Source organism: Typopeltis vanoorti, chromosome 2 (assembly GCF_054136105.1).
Source record: "Typopeltis vanoorti isolate ZY-2024b chromosome 2, IOZ_Tvanoo_1.0, whole genome shotgun sequence".
Taxonomy (NCBI): Eukaryota; Metazoa; Arthropoda; class Arachnida; order Uropygi; family Thelyphonidae; genus Typopeltis; species Typopeltis vanoorti.
In genome coordinates this window covers 15,169,939-15,195,783 of record NC_143550.1, presented here as the reverse complement: position 1 = coordinate 15,195,783, position 25,845 = coordinate 15,169,939, and the positions used below count along the sequence as shown (strand labels likewise).

At 36.0% G+C, this 25,845-nt stretch overlaps 1 protein-coding gene across 1 annotated transcript in view; it reads right to left on the bottom strand.

The window, feature by feature from the left end:
- UQCR-C1 (Ubiquinol-cytochrome c reductase core protein 1) overlaps positions 1-25,845 on the bottom strand; it is a 258,580-nt gene that overhangs the window by 1,009 nt on the left and 231,726 nt on the right. The window contains exon 13 of the mRNA XM_090403677.1: positions 16,715-16,790. Within this exon, the coding sequence (XP_090259803.1) occupies positions 16,715-16,790 (76 nt within the window). The remainder of the gene's footprint in view (positions 1-16,714; positions 16,791-25,845) is intronic.

Below are 25,845 nucleotides of genomic sequence, written 5' to 3'. Positions count from 1 at the left end.
ATATTTATATTATACTTTTTCAGAATTTGGCTGACAATTATGCTAGCAGGGAAGGGGGGCATCGAAATCTTTGAGACGTTGAGGTGGGGCATGATCCAAAAAAAAAAGTTGAGAAACACTGCTCTAGACCAAAGATGGCAAACCTATATCATAGGTTCGCCAACCATTTAAAGAGGTTTTTCCTTTTATACGCTTATAGATTATTCAACCACTTTTTTTTTTTTTTTTTTAACTGTTACAATACAAGTTAAATTTGGTTTTACACCAGAGATCAGTTATAAACACGACTTGCATATGATTGGTGCAGTATTAAGAAAAAATCGTGCAACCCAAAGACAAAGGCAACCTACAATTGTTGAATTGAAATGCTAATTCTCTTCAACCAATTCCATACCATCTGAAGCTGTCATAACAACATTCACTATATATTTCTTAGTTTTAACACATTCAGAATGAGGTGTCATTTATTGTTCTGACAGAACTTCACATTACTGGTGGGCTCAACTCCCACAGTTTCTACTCATGGTTGAATTTTATTGATGCTTGTTTGTGTTTGAGCTGGCAGGGGAATTCACATGCTTTATACGGCATATTTCAATTCATGGTAGAACTTTATTTGAAATTAGCCTTTGTGATCTGTCATAATGACATGAGCATTTCAAATGCAATAAAACAAACACTTATTTCATGTAATTGAAAAATTGGACAATAGTTTTTAGTTAGATACTGTGTTTCCAGTGCAACATATGGGTTTTGATCGAGTCGATATAGTATAGTTTGTGAGAGGGGACATGTGATTTATTAGTTAGCACCTTTTTTTATTCCAGCTGTCTGTAATTGATTATTTGTTGAGAAATATATTACACAGGCTGCAAAAGGCTCTGTTCAGGGATACAATAAAACTTTTTCTTGCATCTGCAGTATATTGGATGTTGGGGAGGATGTGTTGTTAACTGCGAGGAGCGAGTTACTATCGCCGCGACGTGAACATGTTTAAACATTTTTCGTGTGCGAGGTATATGAAAAACTTTTTAATGTCTTTTTTCGTAAAGTAAAATCAGGGGTGCGAGTTATACACGAGGGCAAGTTATTTTCGAGTAAATATGGCAAGCATTTCGCCAACAAGTTGACATCCTTCTATTGCTTCCCCTGCTCAGCTAACATCGATGGTATGTATAAATGTATGTATGTATAAATGTATAAATCGATGTATAAATATTTTACGCACTACCTTTTTTCCGAAATCAGCATCATTAAAATCAATTTAATAATACATCATCCTCCTCCTCCTCAAATTCCTGCCATGTACCCTCAAGGGGTGTACAGGATATGATAGTACTACATGAAAAATTTACATCATCACTAACTTTCTATCTACAATTTTCCTCCAAATCAGTCTGTTACTTGTCAAGACTCCAACATTACCAGATCTTATATTTCTATCCTCTAAGGCACTTTGTACCATATCAATCCACCTATATCTTGGCCTTACTCTGGGTCATTTTCCTGACAACTTGGCAGAGAACACTTGTTTTGCTAATCTTTCCTTGCCCATTCTGTTTAAGTGACCATACCACCTGAGATTAGCTCTGCTAATGCATTCCTGGATGCTGACAATGTCAAGTTCTTTCCGAATATTCTGTTTTTAATATGATATTGCCATTGATGCCATCTGTTCACGCCTCTAATCTTTCTCAGGACTCTCATATCTGCGATCTCTAGTCTTTGGTCAAGTGTTTTACTTCTGACCCAGCTCTCAGATCCATAAGTTAAAACTGGTTTGAACACTGTCTTGTATACAGCTAATTTAGTGTTCCGACTAATTTCTCTCTTATTCCATATCAATTGACTTCCTACCATACCAGCTTTGTTGATTCTGTTATCTATTTCCATATTTAATTTACCATCTTCACTAAAAATCGTGCCTAAGTAGCTGAAATGTGTTACTTGTTCCACAGGTTCTCCATTCACAACACAGTTGACATTTTCAATGATTCTACCTATTTTCATTGTCTTTGTCTTTTTAATGCTGACTTTCATACCATATCTATTACAACAGTTATTCAATTTAGCCAGAGAATCTTGCAGCGGATTTATTTAGAAGTATAACATTGTCTGCATAAAACAAAGAGCTGACATTAACATCTCCAATTTTGATATGTTTAATACCACTTTCCTTCATAATGTGATCCATATAGATTATGAATAACAGAGGGGATAATGTACATCCTTGTCTCACACCAGTTTTAACATTAAACTATCTTCCTCAACTTCTTTCATTCTAACTGCTGACATAGAGCTCAAATAAAGACTAGTTTGTATATCAAATAAAGTATTGCTTGATATAATGCCCCATTGACACCATATAACTGTAGCGTATTGAATAGCTTCTCTCTTGGCACCTTGTAATATGCCTTTTCCAAATCGACAAAACTTAAATATAGATCTTTGTTATATTCCCATGATTTCTCAAATATTTGTCATAAAGTGAAGATCTGATCCTGACAGCTTCTATTTGATGTGAATCCAGCTTGTTCTTCACCAAGCTTTTCTTCCGCAATTCTTCTCAACCGTTTCTCAAATATACTTGCATAGATCTTGCCAGGATATACCTCTGTAATTCTCACATTCAGTTTTATTCCCTTTTTATATATGGGTACTATGAGAGCTCTACTCCAATCGTCTGAAATTCGTCCCTCTGTCCAGGGATCTGAACTATGCAGTGCAGCCACTGTAAGACTTTTATAGCACCATACTTCAGCATTTCTGGTCGAATATCATCTACTCCTCCTGCCTTTCCACATTTCAAGCCTTTGAAGGCTTTTTATACTTCAAGTATGGATATGTATTCCTGACTATATGCGTGGTCAGTGTTTTTTTTTTATCACTGTGCTGTCATCACTGCTTGTTTCATTTAGCAAATTTTTGAAATAATTACTCCATACTTCAAGGATATCTTTTTCTCCTGTTTTCATGTCACCTTTATCATCTCTAACTCCTTTTACAGCACTCTTTTCTCCATTCCTAAGCTTCTTCAACAACCTCGAGAATATCTTGCAACCTTCTTGATATTTATTTTCTATGTTCTTGCCAAAGTACTCCCATGACTTTTGTTTAGCTAGTTTTACACATTGTTTAGCTTTCTTACATTTGTCCTCTGCATTCCCTAAGAGCACAAGCTGACTTATTTGCCAGGAACATTTGATACGTTTTCTTCTTTTCCTTCACTACTGCCTCTTTAACTTCCTGTGTCCACCATGGAGTTCTAATTTTTCTATCTTTGCAGACAACTTCACCACATGCCTCTCTAGCTGAATCAATCAGGGTTTTCTTCAAGGCTTGCCACCGAATCTCCAAGGTTTGGTTCCTGTTCTCGAACTCTTTCATTTTTCCTTCAACATTCTTTGTGGATTTTAGTCTACAGTTCACATCTGAGAGCTGCTCAACTTTTATTCGCTTTAAAACTTTCTTATATGTTATTCTTTTCAATATGAAATTCAATTTTATCCTGCTCAAGACTAAATAGTGATCACTTACAATTTCAAATCCTCTGTACGCTCTGGTGTCCTGCACCAGGGAGAAAACATCACTATCATCAATAACATAGTCAATGAGACATTTCTTATTCCTTGCCTCTTCTCTCCATGTGAATTTGTGCACATTTTTATGTTGGAACATGGTGTTAGTATAATAACCAGTCCATGTCCTGAGCAGAAATCCAACAGGTATTTGCCATTATTATTAGTTTTGCTCTTTTCTCCAAATTTTCCGAAACATTTTTGTATGTCTGACAATCATTTCCTACTTTGCTATTTAGATCTCCAACAAGGACCAACTTTTCCTTTTTCATTGTGTCAGTAGCTTTCTCTAGAGCCTCAAAACATTCCTCCACTTCTACCTTAGTAGAACCTTCTGTGGGACCAAAGGCACAAATAAGTCTCATTGTCCAATTCCCCATTCTAATATTTGCCCAAATCACTCTACTTGACACTGCCTGCCATTCAAGAAGATGAGCCTCGTATTTTGTGTTGAATACTATGGCTACTCCTTCATTTCCTTGATTGTCATTGCCTGAATATAACATTTTGTATTTATTGCTCAGAAAGATCTCACCAGTTTTTGTCTTTTTTGTTTCAGTCACCTCTATTATGTCGATCTGGTACTTATCTAATTCCTCCGCTAGCTCCATTTCTTTGACATTCAGGCTTCTTATGTTGATAGTACCGATCTTTAACTCTAGTGATGTTTGATTTGGGGTGTGTTTTCAGATTTGTTCCAGTAGCTGACTTTTTGCTGTTCGCCCTGACGAAAACAACGGGGGCCTTGTTTAACCGGGCGACGCCCCAGCCGACATGAAATTTTGTCATGTTGTACTATCATTTTGTATTTTGGTTTAACCAATAGGAATACAATTTGGTTGGCTAAATCCCAAATTGCTAGTCCATCCTCGTTTGTTCAGTATCCAGGTAGATATCCAACAGGGTGCACCACGAGAAGGTGAGGATTGGACATTAGGTCAGAAGCCCTGGTCGGTTCTCCGCATTCCTTTAAAGACTATGTGGAGGTTATTAGCAAAAACACACAAAATATGATTTTGTCTGTTTTTGCTAATACAGCATCTTTCCAGGACTTTTATTATTCTTTGCTGACTTGATGGCTTTCCATAATTCTTCCATCACGATGGATGGTTCTGTATCAGCCTCACATAAATACAGTAGAAGATTTGTGTCTGTTTCCTTGCTTCCCTATAAAACCCACTACACATTTATTATTTCTTCTCTGATGTACAGTCAGGTCTCTTTTTATGCGGTAGATATGATCCACAGAAAACCGCATATAAAAAAATCGCACAAAAAAGACCTAACTTATGTTGAAGAATTAGGGATACGTTCCATACTTTTCTAAAACCGCATAAAACCGAAGCAATGAATTTAAATAAACCAAATATCGCATAAAAAAGTTTATAAAAATTCAGGAAAAGTATGCTACAAACTTGGTATTTCTAGGTCTACCTACTCACTGATGAGACTTCAATAAAGGTTGAAACCGATCTGGGTAGTGACCTTCTCTCACTCATAATGTAGAACAGTAATACAGTTCCTAGGAGCTGGGTTTCACATTATGGGGACATATCAAGAATAGTGATCGGAGCTTGCTCCACCCTTACCATGAGTTGCCTCAATGTTGCACTCCCAAAAGGGTCAGTTGTAACACTATCCAGGTATTTGCTTACACTTGGACCTGCTGAACTTTATATATTTACTATATTTGGCATGAAACTCTGAGTTTCATGCCAAATATAGTAAATATTTGAGCCGAATAAGAAACTCTGAGTTTCTTATTCGGCTATGAAACAATATGGGATATAATATCCCTTAACTTAAATAAGTTTATATGTCGCCGAATTGAAGCCTTTGGTTCTTCATATAATTAATAAGAATGCCTAAATTTGTTTTAAAGCTTTATTCATTTAATTTTATTGAAAAGGAACATTTTTTTTTTTTTTTTTAACATCTTGTCATCAGAATTATTGTCACTATTAGACAATATTCGGCAACATTTGTGAACTGGGGCGATATCACTTTCATCACCAGAAGATATGGTGATGAAAGTGATATACAGATCAGCGCATCAGATCTGTATAGTAAAGGGAATGGTTCTTCACAAACAGAATTAGCTTCACCCTCATTCTGTGCTGATTTTTTTTCTTCTGACAATGTAATCAGTGATTAAACTTTGCGACGATGATTTTACTAATTTTTATACAGCTTGCAATATCCAGATATACAGTTCTTCAGCTTACGTTGGAATTTAAATTCCAATGTTAAAGGCTCGTTCAGAATTTGTGTCATTAACAAGAAAATGATTTTCCAATTTATTGCACAGTTCAAGACCTTCTCGAATTATATTTGCAGTGAGGGGACAGTTTTTCTTCCGCTTCACTATCGTTTTCTGGATCTTCGACAATATTTAAAGTTAATCGATATCCAATGTCATCATCACTTAAGGCATTATTCACAAGCAATTCGTCTACATCATTCTGGCTAAATGTATCAAAACATTCTCCACCAATTTCCTGTGCCAAACTAATGATTTCAGCTGATAATGTAGATGTTTGCATGGTTGCACTGTTTGCAACACATCCAGGCCAAGCTGCTTTCCAGCAGGCATTGTATTTAATTCAGTCCTCTGCAGAAGTTATCATCCCTCCATTTTCACCAATCAATGCCATCCTTCCATAATCATTCTTTCTTCTACTGATCGCATATTGAAAAATTTCCCTAGGATTTTTTGAGCCGCATTAGCTAACTGCTGCTCATACTGCACTTTTGCTACTCTTATCAAGTGAGTCACCTTCCTCACCTGTTCTGTTCTTTATACTTCTCATGCAACTAGCTGTTATAACTACTCATCTTGTGCTTCTTCCAGATTGCATACCTTATCCCATTCATTTCACGCCTGCTCTATTTATCCTCTTAACCTTTGGAATACGTTCTGATATTGTCTCAACTAAACAGTTCTTGAGTAGGGCCCAAGCAGCATTGATATCTTTTCCATTTAGTTCCTCTTTCAAATTTATTGCTGCAAACTGTTTCCTGAGCTTTTCATAATTACCAGCCATATAATTGCGCATATATCCCTTTCCAACAGATGTCCTCAAACGACTGATCTCCCTGCAGGTGATCACCTCATGGTCAAACTTAGCAACTAGTGGAAGATTTGACACTCCATTTATATCATCATCATCTGATGAGATGATCAAATCCAATACCCTTGATCCTCATGTACCCTCTGTTACGTACTGTATAAGGCAGCGTTTCTCAACCTTTCTAAGCCCAAGGACCAGTAAAATGCCTAAAACAATTTTATGGACCACTAAGTTATGTAATTAAAAAAAAAAAAAAACTATTTGGGGATTACCAACATTTGAGAAAAACTGTGCCATTTATAACACAATAAATCTAAAAGCATGCTGTGAATACATATGGAAACATAATTAAATTGGAAGTAAACAATTAAAAGTGTATCATCATTGAACAATGTTATAATTTTTATTAAATTAATAAATAATATGATATAATTATTACTAAATATATGAAGAGCCAAAAGCTTCAATTTGGCACCATGAAATTATTTAAGTTAAGGGATATTTACCTCTCCCGAAAGGGAGAGGTAATATCCCTTACCTCTAATAGGGTAATATCGACAAGTCTCCGACTAGCCGAACTTTATATAGTTTCTATATTCGGCATGAAACTCTGAGTTTCTTATTTGGCTATGAAATAATATGGGATGTAATATCCCTTAATTTAAATAATTTCATGTCGCTGAATTGAAGCTTTTGGCTCTTCATATATTTAGTAATTTGTTAGGACACTTTCTTGGCAATTTTTATAGTAGGGTATGTAAGTTCTGTTCGCTACAAACTTGGTATTATCTAGGTCTGCCTACTCATTGATGAGACCTCAATAAAGGTCGAAACCAGTCTGGGTAGTGACCTTCTCTCATAATGTAAAGCAGTCATATAGCTCCTAGGAGCTGGGTTTCACATTATGGGTAAATACCAAGAACAGTGAACGGAGCTTGCTCCACCCTTACTATGAGTTGCCCCGGCATTGCACTATCCAGGTATTTGCGTACACTCGCCGAACTTTATATACTTTCTATATTCGGCATGAAAATCTTTGAGTTTCTTATTCGGCTATGAAACAATATGGGATGTAATGCCCCTTAATTTAAATGATGGCTCAACATCGGTCAACTTCAGTCGAAGATTGGCTCACACACACACACACTGAGATGATTTCTGTATTTTGTTTTTATTTGAAGGAGCGATGAAAATCCTTTCTCACAAAGATAGGTTGTAGAAAACTGCATGACGATTTTCAATGCTTCTTCAAATAATTCGGGAAATTCACTTCTTACTGAAGACAAGATTCAGAATAGAGTCAAACCAAGATCACGGAATTGCATTTTAAGTCCACTGTCACTTGAAAACTCAATTAACTGTTCTTTTTTTGATAACAAAAGGTCGTTCTCGTGACTGTAATACTGAAATGGATCGAATCCACAGACATTTCTTATAAAAGTTATTTGGAAAATATGTTTCAAAATTCTGTTTCAGTGTTTTAAAAACCCTTTCCAGAAACTCAGAATGAACGAAAATATCATTTTTCACCAAAAATGATTCCGATGTTGTAAAAGGTGCAAATTGTCTCTTTCATATAACTAATCCATAACACCAGTTTTTTCTCGAATGCCTTTATTTTGTCGTAGGTATCAAGAACAGTTAAAGAATTTCCCTGAAGGGAGAGATTTAGTTCATTTAATTTTGAATAAATGTCTGAAAGATAGGATAGTGTTGATAACCATACTTCATCAACAAGGAGCGATGCAAAATCAGAATCACGTTCATTTACAAACAATAAAACTTTGTGCCTTAACTCTCCAACCAGCCAGGATGTCTACAGACATCCAGCTAAATCTAGATATGATTCAGATGACCTGTTGAAAGAACATGGATAAGAAGTGCAATTTGGCCATCATGTTGTTTAGAAGGTGTGATAATCCCTCACGCTGAAGAGAACACTTAATCAGATTATCTCAAGCTTATACCTGTGTCTCAGTTGCTTATTACAAGAAATGCAGTTCCTCGTTCTATGCTAGGTAACTGACTCTTAGTTATATTGGATGGACTAAAAATATAGAAATTATTTTTATTTTCTCTTTTTATTGTACAATACAATTTTAATGACTGGGCAAAATAAAGACCTTTGCATAGTTTCTTCACTTAAATATTGCCTTACCTTGGAGAACCAATTTCATTTTTAATTTTTTTTTGCACTAATTTTTTCTAATCGCTTACTCCACAAAACAATTTCTTTGTTCCCGAAGAAATTAATTCACGATAATTATTTGAAATATTTAAAAAAACCAGCTGCCAGCATTCGAGATTATGTTATATTTTTGTTCAAAATCATATTTCGAAGAATACTTCGCAGATTTCCTGAAGGATGTGCTTGAGTGACTTTGCTTTATAGAGAATAACATGAAATTCTTTAATCATATCACTAATTTTTTTTTTCTTTATATTGTAATCTACTGTTCTTTGCACTTTCACCTTCTTGGTTTTCCTGTACAATTCGGTCATTACAAAATGAAATGAAATTGAATTAACGTTTATGATTTAAATTGATATGTATATATTTTCTGCTAGTTCAGATATTATGCTCCAATTTTATAGTAAGTGATACTTTTGCTTATATATATATATATATATATATATATATATATATATTACAAAGTTTTGTAATAAAAATTTCTGCTACAATGAAGTTCGATAGAATCAACATTATTGTCATCTTTCTTTTTCTTATGTGGGAGAAAAACGGTAAAATGTCACTCTTATAATTGTGTCAGATGTTATAATGGCAAAAATAGTAACAAAAAAACATTTGTACTTTCTTTTCAAAACACAAAGAAAGAAATTGTAAATTCACCCAATGAAAAAGAAAATACTACATATTTTTCTTGTATTATCCGATTTTTTTTTCTTGTAGTACAAAGAAGAAATCACTGCATATAACATGGGAGAAAGCAAGAAGGCAAAAATCTGTAAACTGATTACATTATAACTAATAGAGAAATCATGTCAGAAAAAATTATTTATGTAAGAGTAACATCAGCATATATAACAACATTTTCTTCTAGTTTAGACATGTGGCATTGTTGAAGTAGCTAAACCTTTGCAACTATTTACACTAAAATAAATGGGCATGTTCCCCAAGTGATTTACATTTGTAACAGTTGTCTTGCGAATGATTTATAATATAAATTCTCTGAAATATCTGCAGGTTGAATGTCTATAACCCCCCCCCCCCAAATCCTCTTTCAAGATAATTGAATCAAACAATTTATTTATAATTTTTCAATAATAAAAATGATCATTATAAATTAAGAACTTATTTTAGCATAAATACTATATCAGCCCGTAAAAGAAATATTTGCATTTCTTTCCATGTTCGGATGTCTACTAATCAACAATTGAAAATGAAAGAGGACATTCTTGATGTATCTCACACTACAGCTTGAGGCACTTTAGTGTGACTTCTGGCTAAGTGCACTCTGTTTTCTTTCTCAATAGCGAGCGTAATCTAAGCCTTTAGCTTTTCCTCCAGCTAAGAGGATTAGCTAGCAAGTATTCCTAAAACGTAGATTACTTCAGAAATAGCAACCAGCAGCAGAGGTAGAAGTAAAAATATTTAGATTATTTTAAGAAAAAGAAACAAAAATAATACTACTGAACTTTCTTTTGTGTGGTATGCATATGAACAATCTAACAGATAAGCCTATGATCTAGCAGATATGCATATGAACAGTTTTACATGGTGAAAATATAGCATAGTATTTCTAAAATTTCAGCAGACAGTAGAACAGTTGATTTTAGATTGCAAAGAAATAGTACAGAATTAGAAGCTTCACAGTACAACAATTTTATTGCCTTATTTCTTTTGTCAAAACTGTAAAATGAAGTAATAGATTTTGAATACTATTTGGAAACATTTTCAAACCCGTAGAAATTTAGAGTAGTTATGTAATTGAATTCCAGGAGAGGATAAGGGGGGGGGTAAGCAGTAGAAAATCTTCAAAATGAGTATAAATTTTGAATCATTCCGTATACGATATGCTTCATATTATATTTTCAACATCTCTAAGGTGGTTACGCACTGGATATTATCGTAATGTGCATGCTACAAAAAGACGAAGGCGAACTATCCTTACTAAAACATCATTGGATACAAATTTTTGATACTAAAAAGATATATGTTAATGTTGGTAGAAACACTGAACAGTACACTGCATTTTGGTATTCTGGGTGACTTCTTTCTTATCTAAGAGTGGGCCTTTTGTTACATAGAATAGCTTTGTTCCCCAGGTTATCCTGTTGTTAATTTCTGTGTCTAGTCTACCATCTACACAGGAGCCTGTGTAGCTCAGTGGATGTGGCGTTTGCCAACCACCGCGCTTGGCCGCACGAAGGAAGACTTGGTTTCGACTTTTTCCTCTAAAAAAATTCCTCTAAAAAAAAATTTCCTCTAGTCGGCGACTAGAGGAAATTTTTCTAAGCCTTTTTTCGACCGGTTCCCGAGTTAGTCGATCTCTGGCACGGGCAAGCAAGTTTTTCCTCCCGGAAACTCGGGTTTTTCGTCCTGTAAACTCAAGAAAATCGACCGTAGAACCCACATTATTTCAGACATTAAATATAGTGTGTTAGGGTTAGGGACCACGAGATGGCGGCACATTTGAGCCGTCTCTCTTCACTGAGTACCGCTTAATTAGTGATAGCCTTGGGCCATCTATCTCTGATTGGTACCAGTGGAGATTGAACCGCCCACTCAGTCTCCAAAAGTTAGATAGGGCTAAATGGCCTCGCCTACTCCCTGTATACGGGGAATAAAAAGGCGTTAGCTGATTTTTTTGAGCTGAGTCTACCATCTTCTTGTATATATGATCCCAAGTATTTAAAGGAAGGAAAATTATCAAACACTTAAAATTCTGTTTGCTTTATATATTTTCAGTTAATAAGTGCCCATTTTGCTAAAAGCTATCAACCTGGTAAACGCAACAATTAGCTCACTGTTACCTCTTCACTAGATGAAGAAACGCAGGTGTGTGTGAGGCCGAGGTATTAGAGCTGTTGCACAAATTGAATAAGAATTCAGCAATAGGGACTGATGGAATATCAGCACGTGTTCTAAAAGACTGTTCAGCTGAACTGGCCATTCCTTTGACCAGGATGTTTAATATGAGTCTCAGAACAGGGAAGATTCCACAGGAATGGAAGGAATGTAGGGTAATTCCATTGCACAAGGGTGGTGCAAAGACTGATGTATCCAACTATCGACCAATTAGTATCTCAGGAGTGGTGGTAAAGATTTTGGAAAAATTGGTTAGGGCCCGCATTCAGAAATAGGATGACAGTGAATTTCTACTTTGCAATGAACAACATGGGTTTACCATGGGAAGGTATGTTTTAGCAACTTGCTCACAGTCTATAACAATTTAACCATTGAACTAGCAAGGGGAATGGATACACCATGGTACTTTTGGATTTTGCAGACTGTTGCATAAATTGGAGAAAATGGGTTTGGATTATACAATATTAGCAAGGATAAGAGGATGGCTGACTGACAGATATCAGAAAGTGGTATACGGGGATCTGAGTCTGCAAGGTTTAAAGAATAGTAAGGTTAGAACTATCTTCTTCCCCTATCTGTAGAGAGGCTTCCTATAGTCCATTAATACAAGAAGACTTCAGGCGGGCTAAAGGCTGGTCCCATTATCAGGGTACCTTAATTGAGTCAGCACTTGCAGAACACAAGAGGTGGGCATCTCTGTTCTCTCCCCAGCATGATTGGGTAAGGGCTCCTCCCTGGATTCGAGTATATTGACCTTATCAGGATGAGGATCAATGTCCTGCCTACTCGAGCCTGCACAGCTTGATGGGGTAGTGACGACTCCAACTGTAGGGCTGGCTGCCACTACAGTGAGACATTGTCTCATATAGTCCAGTGTTGCTTCTGCACCCATGGGCTCCGCATGCGGAGGCATGACGCCGTGGTCTCCATTCTGAACAACTGCTTTAAAACAAAGGTTGGGTGACAGCAGTGGAACCACATTATAGGTCCTCCGCAGGTTTGCGTAAGCCAGGCTTAGTGATTAAATGAGATGGTGATGTTTGGGTAGTTGATGCCCATGTGGTGGGAACAGGGTGCCCACTAGCCTACAGCCATAATAATAAAGTGAACTACTACAAAAATAACCAAGATCTAGTTAGTAAGATACGGGAGGAGCATGGGGCAACTCCGAGGTTTACCAGTGCCACCATTTCTTTACATGGCATATGGAGCGCAGATAGTTATAAGGACTTAAAACAGCTTGGGCTTACACAGAAGGATATAAAAGTTCTTTCCTTGAGGACCCTACAGGGCACACTGGTGGCATGGCATTGCCACCAGAGAATGACTACAATGATAACTAGAACAGGCATAGGGTAAGGCTTAGGCCTATATCAAGTCTGGACATGATGTAAGGGTAGTACTGCCCATAACTAGTACAAAGATTAATAAAAAAAAAATAAAAAATAACAAGTGGTGTACCATAAGGATCAGTGCTTGGTCCACTGTTATTCAATCTGTACATTAATGATACTGGGAAGGATTTGACGAGCGATACAAAGCTATATGCTGATGATGCAAAGATAGGTAGGGTAATCAGGAATGCTGCTGATATGCAGTCTTTGCAGAATGACTTGAATAGGCTGGAATTGTGGGCATGGGAAAATGGGTGTCAGTTCAATGTCAGTAAATGTAAAGTCATTCACTTCGGCATGATTAGATATCCAATGTATTATATTAGTGGGATTAAGCTAGAAGAAACTGATGAGGCTAGGGATCTTGGAGTGTTAAAAGATAGGAAGTTGAAGTTCAGGGGCCATGTGGCAAAGATTGCAAATACAACTCAAAAGATAATTGCAATGCTGAAATGAATGTTCACATGTAAAAATAAGGATGTTATTTTGCCTCTTTACAAGGCCTTGATAAGACCTCACTTGGACTATTGTGCGCAGGTCTGGTCTCCTGGTTTCAGTTGTGATTCTGATATATTGGAGAGGGTAAAAAGGAAAGTGTTAAAAATGATATCAGGAATGTGGAATACTGATTATGAAGACAGGTTGAGAATTTGCAGGCTGCAGACACTAGCAAACAGGAGAAAGGGGGTGATATGATTGAGACATATAAACTTCTAAAAGAGTCACACAGGATTCCGATTGATGGAAATTTTCAATTTATGGAGGGTGGGGGAAAGGACAAGAGGGCTAGATTTTTCTCTCAGAGGGTGGTGCGAAATTGGAATGGATCACCTTTGGATGTTGTGAATGCAAGCAGTGTGAATGAATTCAAGAATAAGTATGATAGCTGGTGTGTGTGTGTAGTATGTGGCAGCCCTCGATGAGTCTCTGACTCCCTGGAGGCTTCTTTTAATAATAATATTTTCTGAACCAATTGTTAAATCATTACTGTTCAAATGAAACATTTAATATCTGATAAGCATTTTTCCTTTTATAAGAGAAACTTCAATTATCAAGTTCCAAAGTTTCTTTTTCTTGATAGATGGATAAAAATGGCAGAGGACATAGCTGAGGTATTCAGTGAGCAAATCATCAGGTCATTTCATCATCAATGTCAAATTCCAAAAAGCCCAAGTGTATAGAATTTGGGAAAAAGATGGCTTACTGATGAGCATGCAGGATGTGTACAAGGAGTTAAGTAATCTTCTTTATAACAATAAGACAATTGAACTTGATGGTATATCAACATGTATCTCGTATTAGAATGTTCCAGGAAGCTAGCATCAGCCTTGGCTTACTCTGTAATGAGAATTTTGTAACAGCACAGGTTCCAAAGGAGTGGAAGGAAGGAAAAATTGTTTCCATTCACAAAGGCTGATCTTCATTTCTGGAGTTGTGTTAAGGTGTTGGAGAGGCTGGTGAGAGCTAGGATACATAAGCGGACTGATAACAGCAATAATCTCCACGACTGTAAAAGCAGATTTTGTTAAAAGGAGGTCATGTTTCACCAAATGCATTCATCAGCTTGTTATATACTATAACACAGTGATGGATGCACTAGCCAAGAGAGATGCACATATGGTGGTATACTTTAGATTTTACAAATTTGTTAGAATGCCACACAAGTTAGTAACTAAATTAGTAATACCATATTAGTGAGTTGAATAGATGACTTGTTTGCTGTTTGCGGATAATGCAAAATTGGGAAGAATGATATTGATGTCAAGCAGATATTTTAGACCTGCAGAAGGACTCAAATAGAATGTATGAATGGACAAGTGAGTGGAACTGTCAGTTCAATGTTGCATAGGTAAGGTTCTGAAATGTAGTGGGCAAACAATGAAGAATTGAGGAGACAAGGATAGTGCACAAGTTGTGAGGTCATCATATTGGATTATGGTAATGATGCAAGGAACATGAACATGCAGAAGTAGTAAAGGGTAAAATTATGATTCCACTGTATAAGGCCTCATATGGATTACTATGCATAGATTTGGTTTGGCTGACCACAATCATCGGGTTTCCACAGTGATGAAAATATTTGAAAGGGTCTACACAAGACTGACTAAGGCAGTAACTGGTCTATGGAATGTAGGATATGAAGACAGTTTGAGGGGATGCAATTTGCAAAGCCCCATGGGGAAAAAAAAAAATATATATATATATATATTTAGATGATTAAGATATGATATTAAGATGTTTGTTGGGATTTTACTGGCTTAATGTAGAGGAAATTTATCACTGAATGGGAGGGGGGGGGGGGAAGAACAAGAAGACATCCCTGGACACTGCTAGCAAGGGAGAAAGGAGTAGATTCTCTGCCTGTAAAGTGGTTGGTGAGTGGAATATATTACCTGACAGTATGGTGAATGCAGATATGTTGAATGAGTTTAAAGCAGAGTTTGATGAGTTTTGTGCACGATGTGTAGCTCCTGCAATGAGTCTTTTGGTCTACATCTGGTGTTAATAATAATAAACTGTATCCAAGTCAGTTTAAGTGGGAAACCAACATGTAGCTATGATGAGTATTGTCATTTTATACAGATTTCTGACGTCAATAACAGACAGTGGCAGCTTGTGGCTTGAAATCGTGGGGTGCTGCAACTTTTGAAATATACATACGTACATACTGTAAGTATAGTATATGCGCGTTTGGATAAAATATCAAAATTATGGTAAAAATTTTTTTTTAAAAATTAAACATGAAAAAATATTGTTTATTATCGATAAAATTATAGTTTAGTATAATTCACGATTACTTAAAAATTCTGAGGTCATAATTGTCAATAACTCCAATAGTGTTCTAAACTAAAAACCATAACAAATGTTATGTCTTTAATTGTAATGTTGAAATATTAAAGAGACGGAGTAAACACGATAAGCACTACGAACACTCTATTACTGGCAAACTGCATATAAACAACAGCAGAACTGTACAACGGACAGTGCCGCATTCGCATCTCACTATGATGTGCATATGCTTGCGCATGTAGCAATATGACACTGCAGTACACGCAGTGCTGCTAGCGTCCTTCGCCCTCCTAAGTGCTACAAGATGGATTTTTATTATTTTTTATACAAAACAAGAGAATTGTATAGGATTGTTGATGATAAAATTAAATATTACAAGCAAATATAAATAAATTAATAAATATATCAATATTTATATATTGAGAAAACTTGGGAGTGCTGCAGTGCCCTATGCACGAGCCGCCCCTGATAACAGAACAAGCTATTATGCTAGATACAGTGTCAAGCTTTTAACAATGAGTTTAGGAATATCAGTTAAAATGCAACCATCAAACCTTTGGATGATGATGATGACATACATTTGCAGAAAGATCAGAAGACCAAAATAACGATCACATTCATTTGGACCGATCTTCTGATGCTAGTATTGTTACAATTAATGATATTTGTCGGATAATATGAGGAAAACTCAGCAGCATCCTCAACATTTCAGCCAAAATGTTTTCTGATTTATCACAAGCTGCTAACTGCATACAGAAATTCCCTATAACATCATGATTATCTTTAAATGCTACATGATTTGTGTATTAAACCAAGAAAAAGAATACTTACCAACAGCAGCAACAGCTGGGCATCTGTCATATAGATATTTTGTGCAGACTTCTTTGATGGTGTTAGCTGTTACTGCCTGAAATGAAAATAAACCTTTAAATTACACACACACACACACACACACACACACACACACACACACACACACACACACACACACACACACACACACAGGTTGTGTCCAAGAAATCTTGATCACACACCATATCTTCTTTGATGATGTAAAGATTTGTGGAAAGATCAGAATCCATATAATCAGATTCATTTGGAGCAATTTTCTGATGATGATTAACGTTATTATTGTTACATGCAGCAAGTTTCCTGGTTTTGGCCATTTCAGAAACAGTTTTTGATCATCTGCACACCGATATTTCAAGCTTCAGTATATACAGAAAAGGCAGATGGAGATCAAAACCAGTTGATATTTCTGATTATTCTCTTGACCATCTTTGGAGCACATCTCGAAATGAGGCATACACAAGAAAGGAGAATTTAAAGTTGAACAGGAATAAATGTTTATGTATCTTTAAGAGATATTTGAATGACAGAAGCAATAATCAGCCAATTAAATGAAGTGCAAGAGTTAAAAAGATAAGGTCATTTAGCAGCCATATAATATTGACAATATGAAGATGAAAGTGATTATGAGACTCTTCGAGGAAGAAATTATTACTAGACTGTTACTGTTTGCCTAGAACAAGGTTTCCCAAACTGTGTTCCACAAAAAAATTATCAAAATTAATATTAGCCAGTAATTGTTTTAAATGCTGCGACAAGTTCAAATATGTTTGAAAATCAGGTGCTCCTCATTTTGCATGGACTGTGCTATTAAGGCCAGCGTGTGCTGCCTTTGACTCAGCCACCCATGGTTGTCGACATCTCCGAGCACGAGTGAAGTACGAAGGTATCTATTCTAGGAAACGTGCGGTCATAAGCACGGTCAATGCGATGTGACCCAGCACGCCTGTAGTGTGCGTTGTTGCATTTTCGTTATGCGATAAAGCCTGCTTCAACGATAGCGTGCGTTAAGCTTTACACTGAATATGAGACCGATGATACTCAACTCACCAAGGTGTTCCATTAAAATTTCAGGATTTGTGAAGTGTTCCGTTGCAGGAAAAATTTGGGAAACTCTAGCCTAGAAGATGTTCACCACTAACAGTGTATTTAAACAAATTATTGCAAAAGAGAGACAGTATTTGAAAAATGGTCAAGTGAGCTTGTGAACAATTTGTCTTGGGAATGTTGGTACAGCAAATCTCTCCACACCTTTACTTATTGGATTAGTGCAGCTGGAAGGGAAGCAAGTGGGGTCAGAAAATACATTAGACTTGACAATTTCTCATTTTTAACTTTATCCATAGCCCATGAATAAAGTAAGAGTTAGCTCCCACTAACAAGATTTCAACAACAGTTGAAACCAGTCTAAGTAGTAGCTTGCATCATAATGTATGGCATTATATACAACCGAGAAGGAAGTGTACTGGTCATTATGGGATACAAAACAACTTAATGTGAAACAAATTGCTTCATATTTATACCTCACACACCACTGATGTGCTATAGGTTCTTGTACCCCTTATGTGTGGATAAATATATAAAATTAATAATGTATTAGTAGAATAATGAAGGTAAGTCAGAAACATCCTTAACATTTTAGTCTCTTTTTTTTTTTGTCTCACATTGCTTGTTACATAAGAAAATTTAAAGATAGCACATGGGTGCTGGATCTGTGAATGTCATATCTTTTACTCTGAGGATACATATCAGGAATTTGATTATGATGAGTAGATTCTGACATTCAAATTGTCTGAAGTGCTGCCACTTACAGAATGACCAGAACACCTCATCTATATCACCAAATGAAAATGCCTGTATTTATTCTTGATATTAACAGTAGTGTGGGTAAGTGGAAAACTCTAACCGACTATGTTTTTTGCCTATTAAATTACCCACAGACATTACTTCTATAAAATGTACACAAGATGGATTCCCATAAAGCTTGCAAACTATTATGAGCAGAACTGTTTGGGCATCTACTGCCTGCAACCCTTATGAAGTGATGTCACAAGAAAGATGATACCTTTCAGAGATGTATTTTCATTCATAATAAACTGAACATCCACTATGAGTCTGAGAGCATATGACAGAATCTGGAATGGAAACATGATGTGCTTGTGGAAATAATAAAAAAAAAAAAAAAAATCCAATCTCAATCTTGAAGCAGAAAAAAAGTGATGCAACATAAAACTTTATTTGCACCTGCTAGATCACAAGATGTTAAGTTGCATCTACTGTACTGTGATGCTGTATCATAATGTCTATCTCCATACAGTCCTGGCCTTGCTCAATCAGCCAAACTGTGTAAAAGACACCAACTACCAGCAATCAAAGGTGAAGGATGCAGTGCATACATACCATAATGCACAACAAACATGGAATAATGTATGTTGCACATTATGGGTATCATAGCCATTTTTTTGTTTTGTTATATTAATTTTAATCATTTTTACAAAAAAAAAAAAAAGAAAAAAAAAAAAAGGCACACGTTTATGATCAGAACAAATCACTAGCATGAAAGGATACTGAACATAATGATCATCACCCCCCTTCTGCTTTCTGCTTTAAAACCAACTGTATTCAAGATCTGTATCATATCATCTCTCACACAGAACTATTATACTCAGTCACCTGCTGCCACTGTTACTATGCTGTGCTAACCCCTGCAGTATCATCTTGCAATTTTCAGTGATATTTTTCTTATCATCATAAAAGAAAGTTACCAAAAGAGAGAAAGATTACAAAGCTAGCTCTGCTGTAACAAAAGTAATTTAATTAAAATGATAATGTATGAAGGAAGAGACAAAGCTATCTTCTGTTAGGTCCTACTGCTTAAACAGCAGTAAATCACAATGATTTTGTAAGATGATGCATGCATAAGAGAACATGCACCATTTGCACATCTTTGCTTGCTCGATTAGTAGCACAGGAATACTAAAGCTAAGGAAGATAGATGACTTTACTATTAAGAAAGTTGGACTAGAAAAAAATTAACATTAAAAGAAAGAAAAAGTTCAGCCAGTTAGAGACAGAAAGAGAACAGAGACAAGATCTGAATTTAAACGAATGGTCAGAAATATTTTTTGCCACTGAAAATCAAAAAGAGGATATTTAAATTGGAAACTCTTTGATATGAAGGATCCCACAGTATTAGTATTAGGGAAATTTTTATTATTCATTAATTGATAAAACATTAAATCTGGAAGATTTTTGGAGGCAAACTTCCAAAAGTCTTCCAAATTCGAGTTTTTTGTGGTTTATAATTTCCGATGAAATTGGGAAAGACATGGAATATACAATAACGGATTAAATGCTATGCATACACATGAAGAATTCACCCAACTTCTCTGCAAATGATGGTCTAAGCAGTAGCATCATATATCATCTGCCTAGACTCTTTCTATGCACTTACAGAATAGTGGTAGTAAGATTGCATTTTTGAAAATTATGGAGACAACTACCGTGTTTGAATAAAAACTTTAGTTTAATATAATTAAAATCTACATTCGACGTTTCGACCTTTATGTCAAGGTCATCTTCTGGAGCATACAACAATACACAGAAAACAAATTACACTACAATCAAACTGGTTTGTGAAAGTTTGATTGTAGTGACCAACCACTGCAACAACTGTTGGCCTGACCTCTGGTGAAAAAAAAAAAAAAATAATAATAAATTATACATCAACGCTAGAGTCCTATTATTAGTGTTATCTGTTGGTTGTAGAAATACATTTATATATTATTTACATATATTAACATCATGATTATACTTGTACATTCCAGCCAGTTGGTATGGAATGGTTTCTAATACTAGCTGATGATTGGCTAGAGTCCTGACTTATGCTGGATCTTATATATTAGGTAGGCTGAATGTGTGCCATCTAGATCCTTCGAATTTTCATGCCATCTTTGTTGTTGATATTTGGGTGGTTTATCAGGATTTCGCAGGCTTCCTTAAATTTCCTTTCATACCAGGTTTTTGTGTGCTGTAAAGAGCGGGTGCTTTTCCAGTTGATTTGGTGTAAGATGTTGAGTGCGTGGTCTGAGAGGCCTGCTTCACCATAATGGTCATATTTAATGTGTTCTTTTTTGCGTATAGGGATTGTCCATCCTGTTTCACCAACGTACGGTAAGTTACAGGTACAGCGGATGCAATAGACTCCAGGATGTGCTAATGGGAGGAGAGGATCCTTAGAGGAGTTGAATATGGTTTTAAGTTTAGTGGGTGGTTTGAAGGTGGCATTGAGGTTATAATGTTGTAGGATTCTGTTGATTTTTTCTAATAGCCCTTTAATGTATGGGATGGCTATGGTTTTACTATAATCTAGATTCGTTTTTTTGTTGTTTTATGGAGTATTTTATTAATAGTATTTTTGTTATAGCCATTATTTATGAACGTGTCACTGATGATTTTTAGTTCTTGTTTCAGGGCTTGCTGGTTGGAGCAAATTGTTGTAGCTCTGTTTCTAAGGGTGTTAATGACTCCCTATTTTTGTGATGAGCGGTGGTATGAATTAGCATGTATGTATTGGCCAGTGTGAGTCAGTTTTCGGTAGACCATGAAGGATAGACTGCCCTGAAGTAAGACATGTGACTAGTGTGTCTAGGAACGGGAGCGAATTTTGATTTTCAATTTTGATGGTGAATTGTATGCGTTCGTGTTGTTTGTTCAGGCGGCTAAGGAATGTGTTTAGTGTTTGTCGCCCGTGCGGCCAGATTGCAAACACATCGTCAACGTATCTAAGCCAGACGGTCGGTGTTAGCGTGGTGGAATCAAGAGCCCTTTGCGCAAAGGTTTTCATGTAGAAGTTAGCGATGGGAGGGGGGGGGGGTAGTGGTGAGCCCATGGCTGTACCTTCTTTCTGTAGGTAAAATTTGTTTTGCCACACGAAGTAACCAGACTGTAGTACGTGGGCAAAGAGGGCCGTAATGTTGGGTGGAAATCTGTTCTGTAGTAGAAGAATTGTGTCAACGATGGGGGGACATTAGTGAAAATGGCAGAAACATTGAAACTGACTAGTAAGTCGTCTTGGTCGAGTGTTATGTTTTTAATTTTGTTTATAAAGTGTTGTGCGTTTTTTATGTAGGAAAGGGAACGACTTACCAACTCCTTGAGTATTGCCGCTAATTTCTTGGTTAAGTGGTAATTGGGAATAGAATAGAAAGACCAATCTTTCTACGATTGGTCGAAGGGGCACATTTTGTTTGTGTATTTTCGGGGCCCCATATATTCTGGGGGGGGGGGGGGCCTAGTGGGATTTGAGTTTTTTAACCATGTCTGGTGGCCAAGAAGTGAGGGAATTGAGTAGTTTCTCTGTTTTATCCTTTATCCTGTTTGTTGGGTTATAATTTACCAGCTTATATGTGTTGTTATCGGCTACTAGTTGATTCATTTGAAGTACGTATGTTGACTTGTCAAGGACGACAGTGGCATTGCCTTTATCCGATTTCGTTATTATTATGTTTTGTTTGGCTTTTAATGACTTAATTGCTGCTAGTTCTGTTTCTGTGAGATTGTTCTGTATGGTTTTCTCAGTGTTCAGGACATTACTAGTTTCTAGTCGTATTTTATCTGCTATATTGTTAGGTAGGGACCTGATATCTCTTTCTATGTGGTAGATAAAATCCAATTTGTTTACCTTTTTAGGTGCTATTGTGTAGTTAAGTCCTTAAAAGAAAGTTTAAGGTTTTAGTAAGCTTAAAAGAAAGGATTCAGATCATCCATGGAAATGATACCCACAAGCGCTGCAATCACTATGGTAAGTTAAAGATTCGTAGCTGATTGATCAAGAGGGAAATACGAATCTTTAACTTACTATAGCGATTGTAAGTTTATGTAAATTATGAGAATAACCATTTTAAAAAGCTGTACCGCTGAAAAAAATGTTAGGTCTCTTCATTACATGTGACATTACTCATATTGTTTAAAGGCAAAAATGGAGAAAACATCTTTCCTCTTGAGTCCACACATGATTTCTAGTCACTTCAAGTGTTTAAAAAGCAAAGTGGTAGTATCACATTAGGTAGTATCACTGATTACACATAGTGGTAGCCACATCAGCTCTATTATCATTTTGAACTACTGATGTTTGGTTCTGGACAGTGCAATTATGATAACAGTACTTCATGATATAAAAATGTCACTACCCAGACCAGTTTTGACCTTTGTTGAGGTTTTGTCAGTGGGAGCCAGACCCAGATGTAAATACTAAGGTTGAAGTTCTGCATCACTTTAACCTGAACCACTGATGAGACCTCAACAAAGGTTGAAACCAGTCTGAGTAGTGCCCCCCCCCCCATAATGTATAACATCATACATGTCTGCTAGGAGATGTGTTTTACATTATGGGAAATACTAAGGATAGTGATCAGAGCTTACTCCACCTTTACTACGAGTTGCCCCTGTCATGAAAGTTTGCTTATGCTTGGATCTGCCAAAACTTTTATAGTTTCTATATTTGGCACAAAACTCTTGTAGTTTCGTTATTAGGCTTTGAAATAATGTTGGATTCAATATCCACTTAATTTGAATAATATATATATATGTATTTTTTTTTTTCTTTTCCATAAGTAGTAACTAGAATAAACGATGAATTTCAATAATTCAATTATATCAGAGAGGTAATATGGCTTAATAAGATTAAGGGTCTCTACCAATGATGTCAGAATCTGTCAAGATTCTGACATAATTTTTTTTTTTTTTTAAGTTTTAAAGTGCAGTGAAATTTTATAAAAGAAGGAGAGTTGCCTGTGAGAGAGAGAGAGAACAGTGATTTGGATAAATGTATGACCAGTTTGTAGGTAGAGTTGTCTATGCTGTCAACTACTGGACAAGAGGAAGGAATATTATTTTTATGAATTTTAGGGAACCATATATTCTTGGTGGTTTGACACAAAAAAGCTTTGAATTTTGTGGTAATCTTCCCAAACCAAGATGTAACCATTTTAATAGTTTATAGACTTTTTTTCTTTTGAGATTTGCTATAGTAAACTGTCTAAAATAATAAACTATTCCTGTAGTGAGAGTCACTGTATTTCTTGTTTGCATCCATATTTACCACAGCACAAGCAAACAAATGTTTGCATGTGAATTAACTTCATACAAAAACTTATCATTTGCTTATACTAGAAATTCTGTCAAATACAATATCCAACTATGTGGAAAGAAAAGCTTAAATAATTCTACAATAAGAAGCCAAAAAGCTACCTATTTTAAAGTTTCAAAGATGAATGTAGAAACTATTAAAGCTTTGCGAGATGACCAGAGAGCTTGTGGGAATACATTCCTCGGCATTCAGGAGTTGCCTCAGTGTGGACTATTTCCATAGTTTCTACATTTGGGTTTGAAATAATGCTGGATCTAATATCCACTTTGCTTATGTAATTTTGCATTGCCAAACTGAAGCCTTTTGGCTCTTCATTTTATTACTTTTATGCACTGACTGAGAATTAGCTTATGAAAAATACACTTCTGTGGCATTTCAAGTTCCTTAGTACAAGGGTTTTTGCTCTCTTAAGGTTTCTGCCTGGTCTCTGAAGAGAACCAACCTGGCCTCACAGCTTCAAACAGTTGTCAAGCCAGTGAAACCTTATCAAAATGGACTAATAAAAAGGTGATTATATAGACGGCACTATGTCTTTTAAGTAGTCAACACTAAGGGAACTCATGAATGCCTAGGAATGTATTCCTGCAAGCTCTCTGGTCAACTCACAAAACATTCATAATTTCTGCATATGGCTTTGAAATAATGTTGGATCTAATATACACTTTGCTTATATTAAATAATTCTGATTTATGTGTAACAAAGGAGTGGGACAAGCAAATATAAATTTCACAAATGTGTATTTGGCAAGACATTCAAATTCCAAGATCTACTATGGAACAAAAATGAAACAGGATGATCACTCAGTTTCTGCAATGATTTGTCTCAAACACCACTAACTGTACTTGCATATGATCTCCCAAATGAAGACAAAAAAGAAAGCGCTAATGAATTATAAATAGGCTGCAGCACCTTTTAAATGAAAGCAAATGCAGCTAAAAACAAATTCTTCCACTCAAAAATGTCAGCTCTTTGCTTTATGCGGATGATGTTATACTTCTAAATAAATCCGCTACAAGTCTGCAAGATTCTCTGACTAAATTGAATAACTGCTGTAATAGATATGGTATGAAGGTCAGCAATAAAAAGACAAAGACAATGAAAATAGGCAGAATCATTGAAAATGTCAACTGTGTTGTGAATGGAGAACCTGTGGAACTAGTAAAACATTTCAGCTACTTAGGCATGATTTTTACTGAAGATGGTAAATTAAATATAGAAACAGACAACAGAATCAGCAAAGCTGGTATGGTGGGAAGTCAATCGAATAAATTCATATGGAATAAGAGAGAAATTAGTCGGAACACTAAATTAGCTGTGTACAAGACAGTGTTCAAACCAGTTTTAACTTATAGATCTGAGAGCTGGGTCAGAAGTAAAACGCTTGACCAAAGACTAGAGACTGCAGATAAGCGAGTCATGAGAAAGATTATAGACGTGAACAGATGGCATCAATGGCAATATCATATTAAAAATGAGGGTATTAGGAAAGAACTTGACATTGTCAGCATCCGGGAATGCATTAGCAGAGCTAATCTCAGGTGGTATGGTCACTTAAACAGAATGGGCGAAGAAAGATTAGCAAAACAAGTGTTCTCTGCCAGGTTGGCAGCAAAATGACCCAGAGGAAGACCAAGATATAGGTGGATTGATACGGTACAAAGTGCCTTAGAGGATAGAAATATAAGATCTGATAATGTTGGAGTCTTGACAAGTAACAGACTGGTTTGGAGGAAAATTGTAGATAGGAAGTTAGTAATGATGTGATTTTTTTCATGTAGTACTATCATATCCTGTACACTTCTTGAGGGTATATGGCAGGAATTTGATGATGATGAAGTAATTCAGGAAGTCCTGCTGATTTGAATGGAATCTTGTAGTTTAGAATATAATTTCTTACTGTGAAGGCATGGTACATGATTCATTGTTATTAATTTGTTAAAAAAATGTATGCATGTACCTTGAT